This window comes from Thunnus albacares, chromosome 9 (assembly GCF_914725855.1).
Source record: "Thunnus albacares chromosome 9, fThuAlb1.1, whole genome shotgun sequence".
NCBI classification, from domain to species: Eukaryota; Metazoa; Chordata; class Actinopteri; order Scombriformes; family Scombridae; genus Thunnus; species Thunnus albacares.
In genome coordinates, this window is record NC_058114.1 from 19,953,084 (window position 1) to 19,973,501 (window position 20,418).

At 39.7% G+C, this 20,418-nt stretch overlaps 2 protein-coding genes across 9 annotated transcripts in view; one reads left to right on the plus strand and one right to left on the minus strand.

Annotated features, from left to right (window-relative positions):
• Nucleotides 1-20,418, plus strand: part of agbl4 (AGBL carboxypeptidase 4) — a 432,158-nt gene that overhangs the window by 34,863 nt on the left and 376,877 nt on the right. The window lies entirely within an intron of this gene.
• elavl4 (ELAV like neuron-specific RNA binding protein 4) overlaps nucleotides 16,636-20,418 on the minus strand; it is a 79,994-nt gene continuing 76,211 nt past the window's right edge. For 5 of the 7 annotated variants that reach the window (XM_044361599.1, XM_044361594.1, XM_044361593.1 and 2 more), the window contains 2 exons: nucleotides 20,092-20,130; nucleotides 16,636-17,030 (listed from right to left, as the gene is read on the minus strand). In XM_044361599.1, coding sequence (XP_044217534.1) covers nucleotides 16,703-17,030; nucleotides 20,092-20,130 — 367 coding nt within the window. In that variant the 3' untranslated portion in view covers nucleotides 16,636-16,702. The remainder of the gene's footprint in view (nucleotides 17,031-20,091; nucleotides 20,131-20,418) is intronic. The other 2 variants (XM_044361596.1, XM_044361595.1) reach the window with 1 other exon arrangement.

Genomic DNA, 20,418 nt, shown 5'->3' on the forward strand with positions numbered 1-20,418 from the left:
CTTTCTGTCACATATTTATCTTAACTTAAGCTTATCCTCTGTTCTTCATTAAACATGAGCACCTTCCAGCAGTTTACATCACTGAAACTGCACCCAGCCAGTCTGTCAAAGTCACAGTGGTCTCTTATGTGAGCCTTAGTCAAATTTACAAACTAAAGAACTGCTGCAGTCCTGCATTTAAAAAAAATGCTGCTGAATGATTAGCTAAACTTTCCACCATATTTTTTTTTACATCTCCAGCATTATCTGTAGCTAACACTTACATAGAGCAGTTTGCATGTTACAGCTATGTCTTACAGTATGCTTCATGCTTAAGGACATTATGAAAGGACACGTCAGCTACTGTAGGGATCAAATTTATGAGAGTTACCTGGGTCGCACTATCATGTCTCTCCTATTCTGTGTCCCACCTCGGACTACTCGGTGTCCTTTAAATAGAAACATTGACAGGAGTGGACTGCCTGCTCTCCCTGGGAAAAAACACCAAGGGGAGTGAAGAGTGGACAGGCAGTCTTCCTTAAAAAGAAATATGTACAAGCTACTGTAGAGGACTGCTTAGTTCTCCTCAAAGAATATACAGCAGGGAGTGGAATTTTTGTGCACCTTTGTCCCTCATCTATGGGCCAAAGTGATTCACTGTGGAGATTTCCCATATTCTTTGTCTTTGTGGATGTGCTTCCCATGGGTAGGAGTAGCTGAAGCTGGAGGATTTTTGTGTTTGTGGAGCTTTTGTTAATAAAACATGAACCTTTATACTTTATGTTGCAAGTTATCACTCCATACACACAGAATTTGTCATGTGTTTGTCATGACAGTGTAGATTCTCCAGTTAGCCTTCTGTCAGGTTGTATTTAGAGTTGTACTGTGTGTGCAGCATTGAGCTTAAGAAACTGTTGATGCTTTTTTGTAGCAAAAGAGCCACTTTAAACAAAATTACATATGTTTTAAAAGGTTATAATGTACATGAAGTGCCAACAGCTGACGGGAACAGTCAGCCCTTTTGTCCTTGCAGTGATATGTGATTCTTATTAAGTTCCTGGATTCACTTAAATGGGCTTAAAATAGCTTTTGAAGCATTTGAAGTTGTCGCCCTCAGTCACTAGCGAGACTTGACAGATTTATGTTTCTTCACCACCTGAATCAAGAGTAGATGCTTTGACTGCATGGATAGATCTATTTTTAAGAGGTCAAATTATAGTATTGAGGACCTGAGAAACAGTGCATGTGAGAGTATACACATCTTTCTGTGGGTTTTTGTTATGATGACGGAAAAGTATAAAGAATACGAGTTCAGGAATGAATGAATTAAAAGGCTATAGAATAAATAGGCTATAGAAGGTTACAGATACTCAGCGTAGCACCACCTGTGGGCTTCATGGAGCCAAGGCCATACAAGTCTGAGCAGCTTTGATGCTGCTATCCAAATGAGCAGAATAACTTATATGAATAGGCTGACTATCATGATTTTTGTTCTGAAAGTGGACCCTATAACAGTACTCAGGTATTCCAACACATACATTTTTTTGTAAGCCCAGGTCCAATGAGCATCTGTTGAAAAGTGCTTAAGAGTTGATTCAGTTCTATAGTAATGAGAGTGACAACCGACTGTTTCTACTATCCAGGCCAAATAATCCCATGGAAATGAATTATTTCAGGACAGTGCCAATAATATCTCAAGTGATGAAAACACTTGAGAAACCTTTCACAAATTATTTCAAACACGCCAACACATAATTTTCTCCAATAAGATATCAGCAAGGATGTTGATGAAATAATGTACCACCCGCACAATTCTTTGAAGTGAACTGTAAGCACGGCCAATATTGCGTGCATAGCATTAAATATAGCTGGACAGAGAAAGTGTGGAAATATTAAATCTACAGCATGTCTTATGTATCTGCAGGCACTTGATGTTTACTTGAATTATGGGTGGAAGAGTGAGTTTCTGTACTGAGTATGTATTGTATGTATACACGAGAGGCATTGTCGACATTTTATTTCATTGAAGGTTGTAGGTGGTTTTGTTTCCTTTTCCTCCAGCAGTTTTTGACAGCTGCTGCCATTTCTGGTCAAGTCTATCCATATCACAAGCTGCTGCTGTTGTTCTGTTATGTGGCTCTGTATTTTGACATACTGATATATTGAAGTTTCAGTTCCCACTTGAACTCTGAATGCTCTTGTCAAGTGAACCGTGAGATGAAATAAAAAGGTGAACTCTCCTTGGATATAAATTCAGTGAAAAGTGAAGTTAAACTTGCAACTAAAATATAGAGAACAAGCTGCAAAGCATGATGTATACAAATAATCCAAAGATGATAAATGATTGTGGAGTATGTGAGAAGGTGCATTATAAACATTTAAAGGAAAACTATAGTTTATTACTTGGGTTTTATCTTGGTGCCTCTATCCTTTGGTTCTATCAGTTATAACATTATACTCACTAAAGTAACTAAAAATAGGTCCAACAGAGCAACAAACATGAACAAACTGACTTATTTACAACCTGTATGATTGTCTAAGGTTTTGTCAGAATAGCAAAATGTTGCTAATCTGGCCTCACTGAACAGGAAAATTGTGAGTGAAAACTACTGCTGTCACTGTGTTCCAAGGTCTCAGCAAGGCAAGTAAAAAATAAAAAACCTCCCCAATCTAAAAAAAAATAACACAAACAATGAAGAGACTTCAGGAAGTGCAACAGAGGAAGGATCTCTTTCCAAGGACAGACAGACATGCAATAGACATGCAATGCTCAGCAATAACATTGGTGAGTACAGTGTAATCATAACCAATAAAAATGATGATGGCCGAAGCCTGGCAACTTTACAGTGATGACTCCAGAACAATTCCAAGAAATAGTCCCTCACATAACCCTCCTGTAAACCCACAACTTGTTTTTACACTTTATACCAAAGGGGAGAATCGACCGACACAGACAGAGTAGAGGACAGCTTATCCCCTTCAAAGAAAATACCGCAGGGAGTGGAAACATTGTCCACCTTTGTCCCTCATCTGCGGGCCAAAATGTTTCACCGTGGTGAACTTGATGCTTTCTCAGTATTAGTATCCTCCTTTGGTTTTTGTACGGATTTAACAAATGAGATAAAGCGTGTTAATTGTGAGCTTTAGAGGTGCTGGTAGATGGACTTTGGGCACGCTGTTGCCTCTTGTTTCTAGTCTTTATACTAAGCTTAATTAACTGGCTGCAGACTCCAGCTTCATATTTACTGTTAGAGTGGAATAAAGCTTCTCATCCGACTTTTTGTCGAAAGAGAAAAGTGTATTTCCCACAGTGTTGAACTATTCCTTGCACAGAATTAAAAGTGCTGACTTAGAAATCGATAAATATGTGCTTCACTTGACACTGAAATACTTTTCATCTTAAGCTCTGCTGTATCAACCAGAGTCACTCTGAACTCCCAAACAAGTGACTACTTGGAGCTGTGATGAAAGCCAGATTTTATTCCAATGAGGAAAAGGGCCTTAACAGTTTTCAAGGCGAGCGTCTGTGTGATTGTTAAGTTTGTGTGTGTGCGAGTGCGTGTGTCTGCTGATAGGAGCATGTGGCAGACGTTGTCATTGTTTGTGTGTGAATGTGTATTTGGCGTGCCGGACCATCGTTGGAAAGCAGAGCGAGGATCCTAGAAGCTGTTGGAAGGAGATGATTGGCTTCAGAACACGGTGGCCCCTTTGTGACAGATGGTTGGGTGCTGGGCTTGCAGAGCTGAAATCACCCACTCACACATATGTGGGCTTAGAAAAGCTCGCACGCATGCACACATTCAGGAAAGCATGCAGAATGTCCATACGTGTGCTGACATACATGTATGCATGTGGAAACACGTACAGAGAGTTTGTCTTTATGTATAAACATATCTTTGGTAATAACGACAGAAAAGTCAATTTTATATTTGCAAAAGCCTTCAAATACATGAGCACAAAATAATGACACTCAAAGAGACAGGCAAATAAATAGACGCCAGCCTGACAGTAAGACAGATGCACAGACAAACACTCAGGCAGACGGGCATGAATTTGGAAAATGGCATGACAACAATATGTGCTCTAACCAGTGCCAGTGTTTTGGTTTTACTGGGGGTTTGCAGCCTTGGGTTGAACACAGCAAAGCTTTGCTGTGTGTCTCTCTGAACAAACAGGAGGGGATCTGATGCCTGCTGCTTCTGCTAGCCAATACCGCTCTCACTGTCACCGCCACCATCATCACAGCCATCAGCGTCGTAGCAACAAATAACACCACTGTGCTTGCCATAGAAGTGCGCACCGTTACCAATGCCAAAACCAAACATCCAGGCAGGGCTGGTGAAACAGTTTGAAAGAGACACGGCAACCACAGGCAGGTCTAGTCATGAGGAGCAACACACATACAGAATCTGAGCAGGTACAGGTGCTGTGATTCAATTACAAACAGCAAAGAGCAGCTCTAGAAACTCCATCAATGAAAACTGGTGACGAGGTACAGTAATGGTGGTAGATACTTGACTTAAAAGAATGCAGACACATTCTCGTTTTGGTTGTACAAACTCCAGCTTAGAACAATGGCCTCTTTATATGCTTCTTAACTGTTTTGCTAAATGCATTTTGAAGGAAATCTAATTCCTGCCTTGATTATGTTAGCTGGAAATGTTTTTCTAGTCCAGGAAATGCTATGTTCCCGTACTGCATAGAAGTCATAGGGAGTTGGTCTGAGTGGGTAGTGGGCCTACAAAGCACAGGTCTCTGACACTGGAGATCAGGATTTTTGTCTTTACTGCATGCGGTTACGATTAAGCTAGTCTGACTCACAGGATGTAGACTGTGGGTATAAGTCTGCCATTGGCTGACTATTTCAGTTGTCATTCTCCTCCCCTTCTGCTATCTGTATGTTACCGTTTTCAAAATCCCCGTTGTTATGTAAAACAACAACAACCACCTCCGAGCTAGCAACCTACACGATGAAATCATCATCACGTATTTTAAGTCTGGCAGCAGCATGCACCAGCGACATTGACTTGACCGATGTACTGATCCGTTCCACTTCACTCCAGCTTCTGTGATATCGGTTTAATAGCGTTCTGCAAGAGCTACATACAGCTATTAAATCGTCTGTGATTTTAACGAGTCCAGAGTGCTCCTCCAGAGCTGAGGTATAGACAGGTTTCACTTCTGGGGCACTGATGATCAAGTTGTGTTTGTCTTTTTAATCAGTAAAGTAAGCCATACATCTTATACTGGTTTATGTGGCGTTTTTATTTTGCGGGGATTTAGCCATTTTAATGCCAGGGCTCACCTCCCCTCGTGCAAATGTTTCACAAATACAAGTTCCCCCCTGACACTATTTTACTAGGGCACCATCGCTGCATCCTGGGCTTAGCATCGCCCAAGACAATTGTGATTGGTGTAGAAAGAAATCTAAACAAGCCGTAGCTTTTTTTCCCCCTATAGCAGAATGATAATGGGTTCAGCCAGACCTTTCTCCAGCGCTGGCACAGCGCTAATATGAAGTATGGAAATGGGTCTGGCTATGCAAGACTATGATTGAGTTACTAAAACATGTTGTTTGAGGTTAGAGAAAGATAATGGTTTTGTTTAAATTTTGCTTGATATTTAACCCAGGTGACGATCTTTTCCTAACCTTTACCGAGTTGGGATGTCCAGATCCTTACACATCTCATCTCATCTATCAATAAGACTACAGCTAAGGAAATTATAAATTGGTGATATTTTAATTTTCTTTTACCTGTTTCTTGCTTCATTGTAGCTCTATGAACAAACCATAAGCACTGTATGTTCATGGTGAAACAATGCATTTTACTCAACCAAGGACATTATCCAGTACTTTACATTAATAAACTGATCATTTAAGATTTCATTTAAGACCGAAACAGCCACACACTATCTTTTCAGTTGCGTATAAATATGCAGTCAAGACTGCTGAGTAAATCACCTGCATAATGATGGCGTTCCTTCTCAACTGAAATGAAAGCTGACGGTAAAGATGACGTCAGTGATTGTTGAACAGGAGATTAACAGGTTTTCTTTACGCTATAAGAATGACACCAGCTGTAACAACAATAATGCTAATACTAATTATGATGTTTATTTATTTGGTCTGGATAGGCACTTCATCCAAAGAGGCATAAGTGCAGTGACCTGAGTCACCAGATTCACTATTGTTGGCACATCCCTTTGCGTAGAAATACATATAAATCAGAATCAATAGTATCCAGTTCTTTCTTATTACACTTTGCTCTTTATGTTCTTTTGTCTGCTTTACACTCAGCAAGCCTGCTATCAAGTGTAATTTCAGCCTGTTTGCCAATCACTGTCTCTGCTGAAGACAATATGGCTCCTCTTGCCTCAGAAAAGTGGCCAATGTGTCATCATCTAATTTTTGCAGCCTCTGCCATCGCCACCATTATCAGCCATCATTGTTACGAAAAAACAACACTGCATTTGCCAGAATAATCAACAAACTCCCAGCAAACAATGCATTTGTATTTGCACTCTGCCAGAAATCGCATTCATCATTACTGATCTGGAATTTATTGTATTTTTTTCCACAGATATCTAAACTGTGAAAGCTGCTTGTCACTGTCTTTATTAAAGCTGTTTGTCACGGCCAAAACTCATAGTCAAACATGAAAGCCCATCCACTGCGGCTATGTTGTTTGGTAGGCAGGTAGTGTCTGCTTAGTGGGGGGAAAAGAGAGAGAACACGAGTAGGAGAGAGTTGAGGATGTCATTACCACCTCCAGTATCTGTCCTGGCAGTTTGCTTTATTGGGAAACCACGCTGTGACAGGAGAATGCCCTCGTGATGACAAGAATCTACCCAGATGAAGTGCACTTGAGAAAGACATTGAATCCCCACCAGCTCCAGGCGGCAGGAGTGCTGTTCTGCTACTGTGAGTCTGTTCCCTGAGTTCCCTTTGGAACAAGGCGAGTAAAAAGAGAATTTCTTCACCAGATGTTATCATGTCAATAAAACAACAAAAACAATGTAAAACTGAAGCAAAAAAAAAATAAAAACAGGGGTTTGTGAAAAAACTAAAACTGAAATAAACTTAATAATGATAGATGTGAGATGTTTGCAGTTTTTGTAAGTGTGTGGAAGGATAAACAATAATGTCATGCAAACATTTACTATGTGCTGCACTGTAAATCCGTCCTTGGATCATCTCACTTCTTGGTTCCAATGAACACATCTTTACCACAGGGGTCACTTTGTGTGAGGGAGCAGAGGCATGTGCATCAAACCAAACTGAGACAGTCTTAGATGTTCCCACGAGACCGTGTACATTATTTACACACCATCTGCTGGTCCAGTCATCAGCGGATGAAGTCCTGTCCTGTTTGTCTCTGCTGCATAATGTACAAAACAGCTTAGTTAATTTGACATCGCCGTTTTGCGCATGCAAATGAGGAGAGTAAGTGAGGCTGGCCTGAAATATTAGAATATTTGTCTGTTAAATTGGTATTCAGTCTTCATTCTTACAATTGTCAAACATTCTGCAACTTAATATTTTAAATTACTATGATATGATTACAGCTCATATCTTTAATTTTGTCTTGTTTCATCTTACACACACAAACAGCCCACTTTGACTAACAAAATCATTCAGCATACACATAATGTAATTAAAAAACGGATCACATATGCAGATTAAATTAAGTTTCACTGTCCTTCTAACTAACAGAAGATATTGTGACAAAAATATATATCTGATATATTGTGTATCAACATGGTTTGTAGATATTTCATTATGATGCAGCTGTTAACTGGTTGCTGCATCAGAAAGAAGTTCTCCCTTCAGCTGCCTTCTTTAGCTCTGTCTCTATCACCTCTCTTCACAGGGCACTGTCACTGTAAACAGTGTGCAACAACCAGTGTAAAGGTCGGCTAACCACAGTCAGCAATTAACCTACAGTACAGTACCTCAGAGCTTTAAGATACATTATCTTTACCTCAGTGTCATTAAATCACTAATGAACAGTTTCCATAGTTAAGGCAGGAATACATTTAAATAAATTATATAAACCCTGAAAATGTCTGCGTATGTTAATACACATTGCAAGAGTGTAAGGCTAACAGTAACAATACACTGACCACATAATTATGCTAATTAACTCGCAAGAAAGAACCAATGAAGTACAACAGTTCATACAATATGCCTTAGTTTCAGGCAAATATGTAAATCAATAATAGCAGCTGAGTGAGTGACCTACTGTTGTACATAATAATAAAGAATAAATAAAATTGTTATTTACGCATTAAGAAGTAAACTTATTTTGGTCAGGAGTGGCACCTCTGACAAACAGGGAAAAGAGACCAACATAGGCACTACACTGTGGACACACAGCAGCTGAAAATATGAGGAAACGTAAGATAAAATACAAATATACCATACATCTTTCATCTAAACATCGCAGCATACATACCTATCATCATAATTTAAAGTCAAAGATGATAACTGAACACTTTATAATAAATCTTGAACTCTACTTGACCTTTTCAGTGATGTCTTACAGCAGGATAGACCACAGCAGGGGTGTGGCAGCGCTTTCACTGCAGTGACACAAACACCCCTTGATCGACGTGACTTTGGCAAGCGCCCTGCTGCAGCTCTTCCTCGGCGCTCGAGTTGAGAGCATGGCCGAGAATGAGTCGCTCTTTTCAGCTATGCACAGCAGAACACGTACATAGAGGAAAAAATTACAAGCAAACGTCTTTGCTGTTCAGACATTCATTATCACAAACAGGGCAGGGATTGGAGTCTCAGCTCTTTTCTTGCATCGGTTTGCCTCTTAAATTCCGTATGTGGTTCCCACCCTGGTCAGCCATAGCTGAGAATCTCATTCACGTCCGGTGAGTCGTGCTGTGATGCCATGACATGCGTCACAACACAGCGACAGATTGTGTGTACAAGAAAATGCTGCCCCTCGGCAAGAACAGTGTGAACGTGGTGCTGGAAATATTGCACTGAAATTAAAAGACTTCACAGGCAAGCAGATTGCAAGCAGAGCCCCTAGGGGACTAAGACTTCCTGAATGGGATCCACTGCTTATCAGGCCCTTGTGACTGTCACTTGCTCTCCAAGGAAGTACCAACATTGACAGAGCCATCACCGTTCATACAAATCATGTCAAAAACTTGGCACTAAGATACTTCCATAAATCTGGTATGCATTTGATTGGCATCATGTGACCTCCAGGGTTGAAACAACTTTAATGGGCAAGAAATTGTTCCTAGTCTGAAGAAGAAAATCCTGTGTTGTGAGTTATAATCAACCAAGGGAGAATCTCCTGATTCTAGACAGGGAAGCTCAGCTCAGAGTAGCAAGCTCACTCACCTTCATTTAAGATTTCATAGCACACTCTTGGTTGTTGTTGCTCCCATTTCCCATTATTCCATTAAACTGGTTGTTAGTTTTATATTTTTCTCATGTTAATTTGTCAGTTGTGGATGGTAATCATCATGATGATAGGAGTGCCAAACAAAAGTGTTAATGAGTTATTTTAAGGTCTGGAAATAAAAGTGGTGAAAAGGTTCAAAGCATCAGCTGCAGGATCTGATATTTAATAATAATATTTAACAGTGGCTACAAATGTTAACTAAAGAAAAAACCTGCATGAAAAAGAAACATAAGCTTGTAATTATCATCAAAACTGTGCTCCACTGTCACAGCAAACAATAACAGTGTTGTGACAAGCAACGGTTTTAATGTAATGTCATCAAAGTAAACCGATTTTTTTGTTTTGTTTTCATGTATAGCTCTAAAAATTATATTTATTATGAGCTGATCAGCAACAAAAAAAGAAACAGAACCAAGAGCATGCTTATAATTTCCCCCACCTTTTATAGAAAAAGTAATTCAACTACTGCATCAGATTCACTCTGTAAAAATATTACGACATCCTGTAGAGTTCCTCAGAGAGTTTTTCAGAAACAGAGGTCAACAGGGGAGGAGTTGTCCATTTTACAGTTAAGCTGTTTAAAATTCACAGAAAAATGATGCCTCTTATGGGAGTTGTGTGCATGTTATCCTTTTCAGTTAGAACAAGAATACTTGAGGACTTGACCTGAATATATGGGGTGTTCTTTGAGATTCTCTATGAATACAGATAAAGATGATGTGCCACACAGAAATCATTTATTTTCAACTGAAACTGCAGTTGAAATGTTTTTAAAAATAACTGCCAATACAAGAGCTCTCATAGTTACATGACAGGAATAATGCAACGCCAAAAGGCTTAATTACGGCCATTGTCGTAACACTATCACAGCTGTTGTAGTGAACTCACCAAGACGAAGTGAAAGAGACTTTAGGGAAGACTGGAGGAAACAAGGCTGCTGTAATCTCAGTTGCCAAAATTGTGCCGGCTGGAAATGCCTACAGTAGTGTGCAGTAATCAGTTATTGTAAGAAGATAATACTCTTTGTCACGATTGAAATTTGGTTTCAAAGACTAAGTAAACATTATACGCAGCCACATAACATAAAACAAACTTAATAATTAAAGTTTCTATCAGGCTGATCAGTGTGTTAATGCCTAAATGGAATAAAAAGTGGACCGAGCACTCAGTTAATAAATAACATGCAGTGAAGTTGAGTGTCTTTTGATTAGGCTGTGTGAAATCTCTAAAGCGGACAAAGGAGTGAGTAGAGGTATCCCATTAATGTCAGAGTATGTACCAAGGAGAGCTAGAGGGCAACAACAGCTCCCCCACTGCAGAGATTTGACTACGGAAGATTTGTCAAAGACAAGTAGCTCCTTATGAAATAATATGCTTCCGACTGTGAGACTCATGCTTGTCATTTGGCAGAACTGCCTTCTACATCACAGCGCGGCAGGATGCTGACATTCACACCATGGAGTGAGTGTGATCAGCTCTCACCCAGGCAGATGAAAAGTGGTTTATATAGAAACTGAGAGGCAGTATCATATGGTTGCACCTGGTGACAGAATATGGTGAGAACTCAGCCATATTAAACGCAGCAACTCTCTTTAACAAGAGCGCTTCCTTTGGAATTTAAACATCTTGTCTGCGTCAGATATTTTGTGTGGATTTCATGCTGCGTTTTGTTTGACTCATGTCTGAGTCACAGTACAGCGTAACTTCTATTAACATTTGAAAGTTGAAATCAACAGTTGTTTATTGGTGCTGTACTGTTGCTATGCCTTTAAACCCCCAAGAAGATGGTTCAAAGGGGACTCGAGAGCACACAATGACTAAGGTTCTCTCCATCTACTTTAGCCTTGATGAGAGTGAGGGATCATTAAGTTTCTAACAACAGGAGAGGAAAGACAAGAGTGGCTGGACATATCACACTCTAACAACCATCATCTCCTCTCCAACCTCTGTAATGCTCTCCGGTGTGATTTTGATTATAAAGGTGTAAAGCCGGGCTCACATCACGGGACATTACGGAGTAATTTCATTGCTGAACATTGATATTGATGAGCAGATGTGGCCTGCAGCAGTGATGCTTGCAGTGGCATTTCTTCCGCCTCTAATGACTTCTTTCTTTCTCTGTCCGTTTGCTTCAGGTTTTTTGGGGGGGTTTTTTTGGACTTGACTGACTACATTTTCTTTTATGAAGCACAAAAATCAGGAAAAAAAAGCACATATCACCAATACTTGACAGTATTTCTACTCTTTAAGAAGTAGCTCTGTGCCCCAAAGGTTTCGGAAAGTGTGGTCCCTCCCGCCCTATAGCTGCACCTCAGAGGGCTGACTGAGATCAGCACTGCGTCAGTAAGCTTCAGTCGTGACTGTTCCTCAGTAGCTGAAAGGTCACAGTGAATGCACATTAGATGTGTGATTTGATGCCACAGTTTTATTGTGTTGTACTTTGAGATCTTTTGTCTCATGTTAAAAAGACAGAGAACCAGTATACAGACAGTTTTTCTGTTGCAACTAATGATCAGTTTGTTTATTTGTGTCTTATTTTTTAATAAACTGATCAATATTTCAAGGGTCCAAAATGATTCAAATTTTTGTCTGACAAACCTAAAATCAAAGATATTCAGTGTTCAATAAGATAAAACAAAGCAAATTCTTACATTTGAGAAGTTGAAACCAGCAAATGTTTGAAATCTTTCCTCAGTAAATTCAGATAAAGTCCAGATTGTTGATTGATTTTCTGTCACTCACCTCGTCACTTAATTGACAAATCGTTGCAGTGCAAGGTGTGCACAACATATTACCAGTACTTGATTTCCCTTATCATCTAACCGATAAAAAAGAACAGCTACATAGATAAAGAAAAGCAAACAACTTAGAGAAAGAGTTTAAACTTATCAGGAAGACGTCCTTTATAATATGCAGTGTACAGTGTGAAATAAGTGAATGTTTCATCCATCACGACAAGAAACATCCAAGCTCTTAACACCTCATTTTATTGTCCCAACATTCAAAAGTACAAATAATTCAAACACAACAGTTTTATGAAAAAGAAAAAACAAACATTTACAGCAAGATTTTTATTTTGTTTCCAGTTTCAGAAATGACCTAAACTAGCAAGGATAACATGAAGTCATTCATCGCAGTAATTGGATTAATAATAAGAATAAGAATACTAAGAATAATAGCAATAATAATCATAATAATCATCATTGATAATTGTTAAGTAATAACATAAGCAGGAGAGAGTAGAGAGAGCCGCGGTCATGGGGCCCTGTGAACATTTTTTCGTCTTTTTTGTCTTTAAAGATTTCGTTTATAGATTTTTCAGATAGTAAACAAACACGTCTCAGGAGGAAAATGAAAACTGACAAGAAGAGCCTAGTTCCTCTGTTCACCTTCCCTCCTCCACTACTGGCTGCGTTGTTCCTACTGGCAGGCTGCCACTATAAGGCGCTACAGGGGATGGTGTGAGCCATAGGGGTTGGGCATAGAGCGAGGTGACGCAGCCCCATGTTTCAAACACCCTGACATGCACACACATTCACACACACACACACATTCACACACACACACACACACACACACACACATTTTGAACAATCGCACATGCTATCTGTCACACACGCGCGCGCACATGCACCCAGGGAGACACATATACATTTGTATATATGTGCACTGAACAGACCCAAATGCACAATCACGCACACACACGTAATCACAAACACTTAACATATGTATATATTGTACATACGCACATATGGATGTACTCCGCACTAACAAACTTATGAGGACACACACAACACGCACACAACTACATAAAGGAACATGCATACGAACATGCACACATGCGCGCACACACACATGTGCACACAGGGTCTAGGCGGAACACAGGCACGCATCGTAAGAGTTCAAAAGTCATACAGTGTAGGAAATTAGTTCACACATCAGAACAACATTCTACTGGGGTCGTTGCATAATTCAAGCTCCCGTCGGCGGCGGGGAGCATGAAGGGGTCTGGTTGGGTTGGTTGGTTTGTTGCCGTTATGACGTTAGAACACTATGTGACTGGATGGCGCAGATGATGACTGGTTAATGGTGATGATGTCAGATGACCCGGCCTATCAGATGACTGAGGTGTGAGAGAGAGAGGATGTACTTATGCGAGCATGCGTCTGAGTGTTTAAAATGCTCTACACACACCTCCTTCATGTTTTCAAGTCTTAACAACAAACAAAAAAATCCAATTCCGTATATTTATACTTCTGGAACCATTCCCTTACCTTTCACCATTCAAAATATATAATATATATCATATTAGAGTATATAAAATATAGAATCGGTACAGTCCCTTTTCATACCTCCAGAGTACTTCTTAAGTATAGCAACAACTGCTGTAAATAACAGTTGGTGTGCAATGGTAACAATTTCTCATTTTTAAAGATTTGTTGGTATGTCATTTGAAAACATGATGTATATTTTTAAAAATAAGTTTTGACTCTTAAGTGATTTTGACCAATTTAGTCCAGTGCAATGAATGACCCTCAAACAACAATGGGCATTTGCTCCTTTTTAAAATGTATCTGCCCAAGCCTCCAAGAGCTGAATGTTATATAAAATGTTTACTGAAAACTGAAAACTATGCTTTCAGACCCACATTTTTGCATAAGGTTTCATCACAAAGCGGTAGTAAGTGGAGGGAGGGTGTGGACGGAGTGGCTTTTTAGAACTACACAAACTTATCACAGGTTATATTGAACCAGAACGACTGTTTATAACATTCTATTAAGACTAAACTTTATTGAAAAAGATCTAAAGATTTCATTTTAACAAGACAAGAAAAAAGCAATAGCAAATTTAACTATTAACTAGGTTATGCATAGCGAGTAACTGTTTCTAGTAATAAGGGAAGAGCGTCCCCCAACCCTCCAGACATTTTTTTCAGTTTTCTTGACTTTTAGATTTTTTTATATTGTAATTTTGATATATTGGTACAAAGCACAAACGTACTAAAAGTTCTCTCAGTGCAGTGGACTACTGGAAGAGCCTCTCCACTAGTCGCTTTGTTCCCTTTTGCTCAGAAACGCCCCCCTCCCTGTACCAGAATCACGCAAATACACAGACAATGAAACAAATAAATACATAAATACACAGATAAATTAATTAGTTAATAAATATATAATAAATAGAAATAAATAGAAAAATAAATAGTTTAAAAAATAGATAAGTAAATAAACTGCTAAACAAATACAGTTATATTCTAAGCTTTTTGTTCGGTTTCTTTTGCCGCGGTAGGTAACTGAAAGTTAATCCAAATCTTTTTTTTTTCTCCACAAGCAACATGACAACAATTGAACAGTTTCCTCACAAGTTTTTCTAAGTAACTGAACCACCACTTCATAATAAGTTGTCATATGAAAAAGACAAGCTCAAACAAAAGAACAGTGACAACTCAGATAGTACAGTAGATATTGTAAAACAAATGTAGACTATATATATATATATATCATCTATTTGTACACAGCAAATAAAGACACAGTTGTCATAGATCCTTTTTAAGGAAACAAATATCTAGACTAACGGAACTAGCTAATCATCATTAAGTTTTGACAAACGTTTCACGCTCAGCAAGTAACCTAAAAGTCAGCAAGCCAAACAAAAAAATACAAAATAAAAATTTGTTCAGTGATTCTTACAAGGCCCAAATTTGTTTATCTGGTTATTCAGCAAAGAAATAGTCTCACCAGATTTTTGGGCCAACAATAAACAAATATTAAACAAAGAACAGCAGCTCAATTCAATGCCAACATCGAAGTATTTTTTTTCTTTAAACAACACATAGAACAACAAACTTGGATATTTAAGATATGTGAATAATGTAGTATAGCACCTACTGTTGATCGCTAAAAGGAAGTTCTTTTCAAATGTTAGTTCACAAACGCAGAGCGAAGAAAATGATATAATGTATAGTATGCTCTCTAAATGGATAGATGTGTATATATCTATTTACTGATATCCCATATTGACTGATGACAAAAACAGGAAAATAAGTGGACAAAGGGTCTTCTTGCTTTGGGCTCTGGACTATAAGGATGGTTAGGCCTGGGAAAGACCCCTCTCCCTTCCCTTTTGGGTATCGCTGTTGAATAATTACGCACTAGTACATATGTGAAAAATTACCAAAATCACCTGCCTCAGTTTGCATCCCTTTTCACAAAACCTTCCATCTACAAAATCACTGCCAACTTGGACTCCCCAAAAAACAAACAACCTTTGATCCTATAAAGTACCACGGCAGAACGACAAGACAAGGTGGTGCCCCCTCCCTCCCGCCCCGGCCCCCCCTAGTTAGCCAGTCAAAATATTTTTCTCTTTTTTCAAATCCAGATTCTTGTAAAAATTCTTCAATAATTATTATTTTAATTATCATTTATAAAAATAGATCTTCTTTCTCTTTATTTTTATCTTTTTCTAAACGCATTTTTTCAAGCAAAGAGATCTTCTCTTTGGCAACAGTGTTATTTTTTCTTAAATTACTGAACGTGTCATCAGGAAAGCTAACCCATCCCCTCCCTCACCCCATCTCCCTGAACCCCTGTGAGGAAAGACATTATGTTTTGTTTGCGATACAAAACAAAAACAATGTTAGAAATTCATTTTTTTTCTACATCAGAGTTACAGGGACTGTGGAATCCCAGCTATAATCGATAAGGGGAAGTTTTAATACACACTAAAAATGAATGAATGATTCACCAATTTAAAAAAAGAGCCCCCTCCCTTTCACCGACAGGGAGGTATATAATACTAACGACAGTGGATCCGGATTTACAAAAGAAAAACAAATCCTGAATCAAGACAGAGAAAAGGTTTCAATCTAAAAAGGACATTCTCTTCTCTGAAATAAGGGGATACAGGGATTTGCTACTGTTTACACAGAAGAGAAAAATCATTTTAACAACCACAACAAACAGAAAGAATATACAACAAAGAGAAGCCTGCTTTATCACAGGAACTTCCAAAAACTGAACATTTTCATCATTTCATTTTTGTAATACTTAGGCAACATTGGCTTATAGGTCCAAAGTTATAATATAAGCCATTTCTAGTTCAATTTGTTTGATGGTTTGTTGGTTGCTTTATGTTCCGGTTGGAGTTTGAGTTTGCTGTGTTGGATGGCTGTAGTAGGGTGGTAGTGGTAGTGACTGAAGGGGCTAAGGGACGGATGGCGGTGGGGGCGGGGGGGTTGGGGGCAATTTTGGATTGGACAGAGTCGCGGGGCAACTGCTTCTACCTGTTAAAGTTCAGGACTTGTGTGTCTTGTTAGTCTTGAAGGAGACTTGCAAGACGCGGTCGCCCAACCTGTAGCCGTTGAGACTGGCGATGGCCATGGCCGCCTCGTCATAATTCGTCATGGTGACGAAGCCGAAGCCTTTGCACTTGTTGGTGTTGAAGTCACGGATCACCTTGACATTGTTGACTGCGCCGAACGGCCCAAACAGCTGCCAGAGCACGCTCTCATCTGAATCTGGGGACAGGTTGTACACGAAGATGCACCAGCCAGTGCCGGTGTGCCCGGGGATGTTCATGCCAACCAGGCTGGTCATGCTGTCAATGGTGATGGGAGAAAACCTGAGAGAAGAGACAGAGCGGGGGGAAATGGAGGGAGAGCAGAAAGAAGGGAAGAGAGAACAGATAAGTTTTAATAGAACATGTTAAGGCATATAGTGAAATGGTGTCTGCATCTACTGTACATGAAATGGCCATAAACCTGTGAAAAATCTATCTTCTATGAAATCCTCCTTACAACACTGAAAGCTTGCCATGACGCTCACCTACATGACTCACTACTGTCTACCACCATACTAAATAACAAGCTTAAAAATGTAATCAGTTGAATATTTACAGTTTTCGGATCGAACCACAAACACACTGATCTCCACGCCAAATACGCCAATTCGGATGAATTAGAATTCATATGTATGACTGTTTATCGTACTTGCATGTATGTTTATGTCTAAATGCATGAGTTTGTATGTGCGACCGCATAACTACTAAATCCTCTCTGAGCTCCTCGATTCTGAAAGGCGTCCTGTCGGGAGTGACGAAAGTGCTGCGTGCTGGGCTATATTTCTGCTGAAGGAGATGCAGACGAAGGTTTTTCTCTTTGTGTCCTTGAGTGGCTCCTTTAGGAGCTAAATTGCAGGAAGTTGTTGAATTAAACCGTTGCTAGAAATTCATCAAAGATCATGCACCAGCCTGCTAAATCTGTTCTCATTCGCCTCATAATCTTCTCCTTTTTCTTGTGATGCAAGAGATTTGAATCCTCAGTTGACTTCACTTAATTGCCTTTCCGCTCAAAGGAAAGGGAAAGGAGAAAAAAAATACCCCACTTTTAAATAAAAGGTAAATGAGATAAAAAGGTTCATTTCTTATGCCACCTCTCTTCAAAAAACGACTATAGGCATTATTGGGTGTGCTTTAATTGAGATTTCCGCTTTGCTGCAGCTGTCTCAGAGAAGGCTGCTTTCTTAAGGAAAGGGAGGGAGGGAAGAGGGAGCAAACTAAATGGAAAATGGAAGCACTTTACAGCCCAGTGGCATTAAGGTACAAAGTGTATTCCTCCCACTCCACCCGCAGTCTGCAGGGTGTTCTGTTCTGTTCTATTTCAGAGCTCGTGGCACTGATCGATAGCGCTGCTTGCTGTTCAGGGCCCCCACCCCTCTCTCTCCAGCGACTATATATGGCCAGCAATCACTACGACCTTCCTGCATGACTTTGGTCATGCACAGCCTGCTTCTGACCATTGTGGTTACTGTGGATGTTAATGCAAGGGACTAGGGTAGTTGAATCATTGACTGCAAGAGCTCACTGCAGTGATTTGACTTTTTTGATTAAATGTGTTAAGTACCATAGGAGTGTAAAATAAACAGATTATACTACCATACATATCTGTATCATTAAGACAAGGCAAAACAGATTATAATATCTTTTTTCTGTTTTCACCATGGGTTGTTGCAGCAGCTCCTAATCCTTTGTCTGTCATCTCTACATGGCCTCAGTGTCTTGTTGAGGCGATTTTAATATTTTCTCCAGCATCAAACAGGTGGAATCTGAACAGGCCTCATCACGTCAAGGGCTAGTCCAACATGCTCAGCTGCATTCAGGCCTCTCCTGCTGGGCTTGTAAAAAAAACTTGTGATTTGTATGCAAAAGCTCTAGTATGGGTTTGTGAAAGTGCGAGGGTGACGGTTCGGAGGCTAGCTAACACTGCCACTGTGAGGCTGTGGAGACGAGTGTGCCTGCGTGTACGTGCCTGTCTGTGTGTGCATGTGTGTAAACGTGCATGCGAGCGTACCCACCAGAGCGGGACCAAACACTAACCAATGTTACAGACGAGACCAGGGGTTGCATAGCAACAGTGTTAGCTGACCAGATATCTATTCTGTCCTTTCTAAAGCCAACAATTTCCAGCTCTTAACACCTTTCTTCTTTCCTTTCAAATAATAACCTGAGATCACCGAAAAGCACTTCTAACTTGATGACATACTATGCAATCAGGACAGCTGAATCAGGCACTATTTTCACCTTTAGAAAATTATGTAAAGACTCAGAATGAGGGCATTGTGCTTTATTGGACACTGGAGGTGCTAAGGTTAAACCTGTGAATTCCACATCACTTTTAATATGATATTCTGTAACTAGTCCTGAATTCCTGAATCTGTCAAAATGCTTTTAGGGAAGTTTTTTAAAGGAACATTTCTGTTAAGCTAAACCTTGTTCCTGTTTGAGTAGCTAAGCTGACTTCAGATGGTGTCCCCTGTGCTTGCAACATGCAAGATGCCACCATCAGCACATGAAAGATCTCTAACCATAGTGGCTGCTGCTCTGAGTTATGTAACACCTACAGTATGGTAGCAAGAAAGCAAAATGAAACATGGAGGCGAAAGGAAGGAATTCGAGCAGAGCAGTGCCGAGCAAAGCTGGAGCTGTCTGCAGTGAAACAACATATCCTGTTTCCAGCAGGGATCCAGGTTCATCCAGCCTCATCCCTTGTCCTAGCTAAGCTAAGCACTATCTAATCACAGCTAGTGCCACCGAAAGAAGTTAAGGCTATATATATAATTTTGTAATGGCTTCCACTGTACCAGGAGGATTGTGTACGTAGTCGATAGTGGATGTGGAAAATATATTATTCTATAATCAAAGTGATAGATTCAAAATTTGCCTCTAAAGAGAGTTTTGTTCCCAAGATAGGATAAAGCTATAGCTGTAGAGTGACAAGGCAGGAGAACCTGAATCCGGTAGAAAAAAAACACACCTAGAAATCAGGAGCTTTACACCAGAGAACAAAATCCATTTTGTACACAGAAACAACCCAAAACAATTCAAACAACACCAGCACTTGTCATAATCAAAACAAAGCAAATTCATCACCATTGCAAACAAAGACTGTTTTCTGTTTTTTACACCTTAAGTGGTTGGTAGGGTTTTGAAACCAACTCAAGCTGACGAGGAAAAAACCAAACAAATCAAAGAACCAAAAAATGCAATTGACCTTGAACAAACTGTCAAACGCAAAGTGACTGCAAAAATACAAGGAAACATAAACTGAAAAAAGAACAGAAAAAAGGATATTGAAAAATCATTGAGTCAACATGGACATCTGGCATTCGGTGAAGTTTTTAATTACCTCTTTACGCCATAGGCCATATTAAGCAAATTGTCCAGCCTGTAAAGAGAAGGAGGGTTCTGGGGTTAATGGTGGGCAGATGGTCGATTCACTCAATGGAACTAATGTTAAGTCCCTGTAGGAACTGCATGGTCCTCCTCACTCAAGAACAAACAAACCCATCTATAGTTGGCCCATTACACTGAGGAGCCCCACCAGAAAATGCTATCATCATAGTTAATGAATCTACAGTACCATCAGTATGGTCGTCACTTGCTCAGTCGGCCACTGCCCTAGTTCGGCAAAGCCCCGCACTAGCTAATGCCAGAGCACATTGTTATTACCATA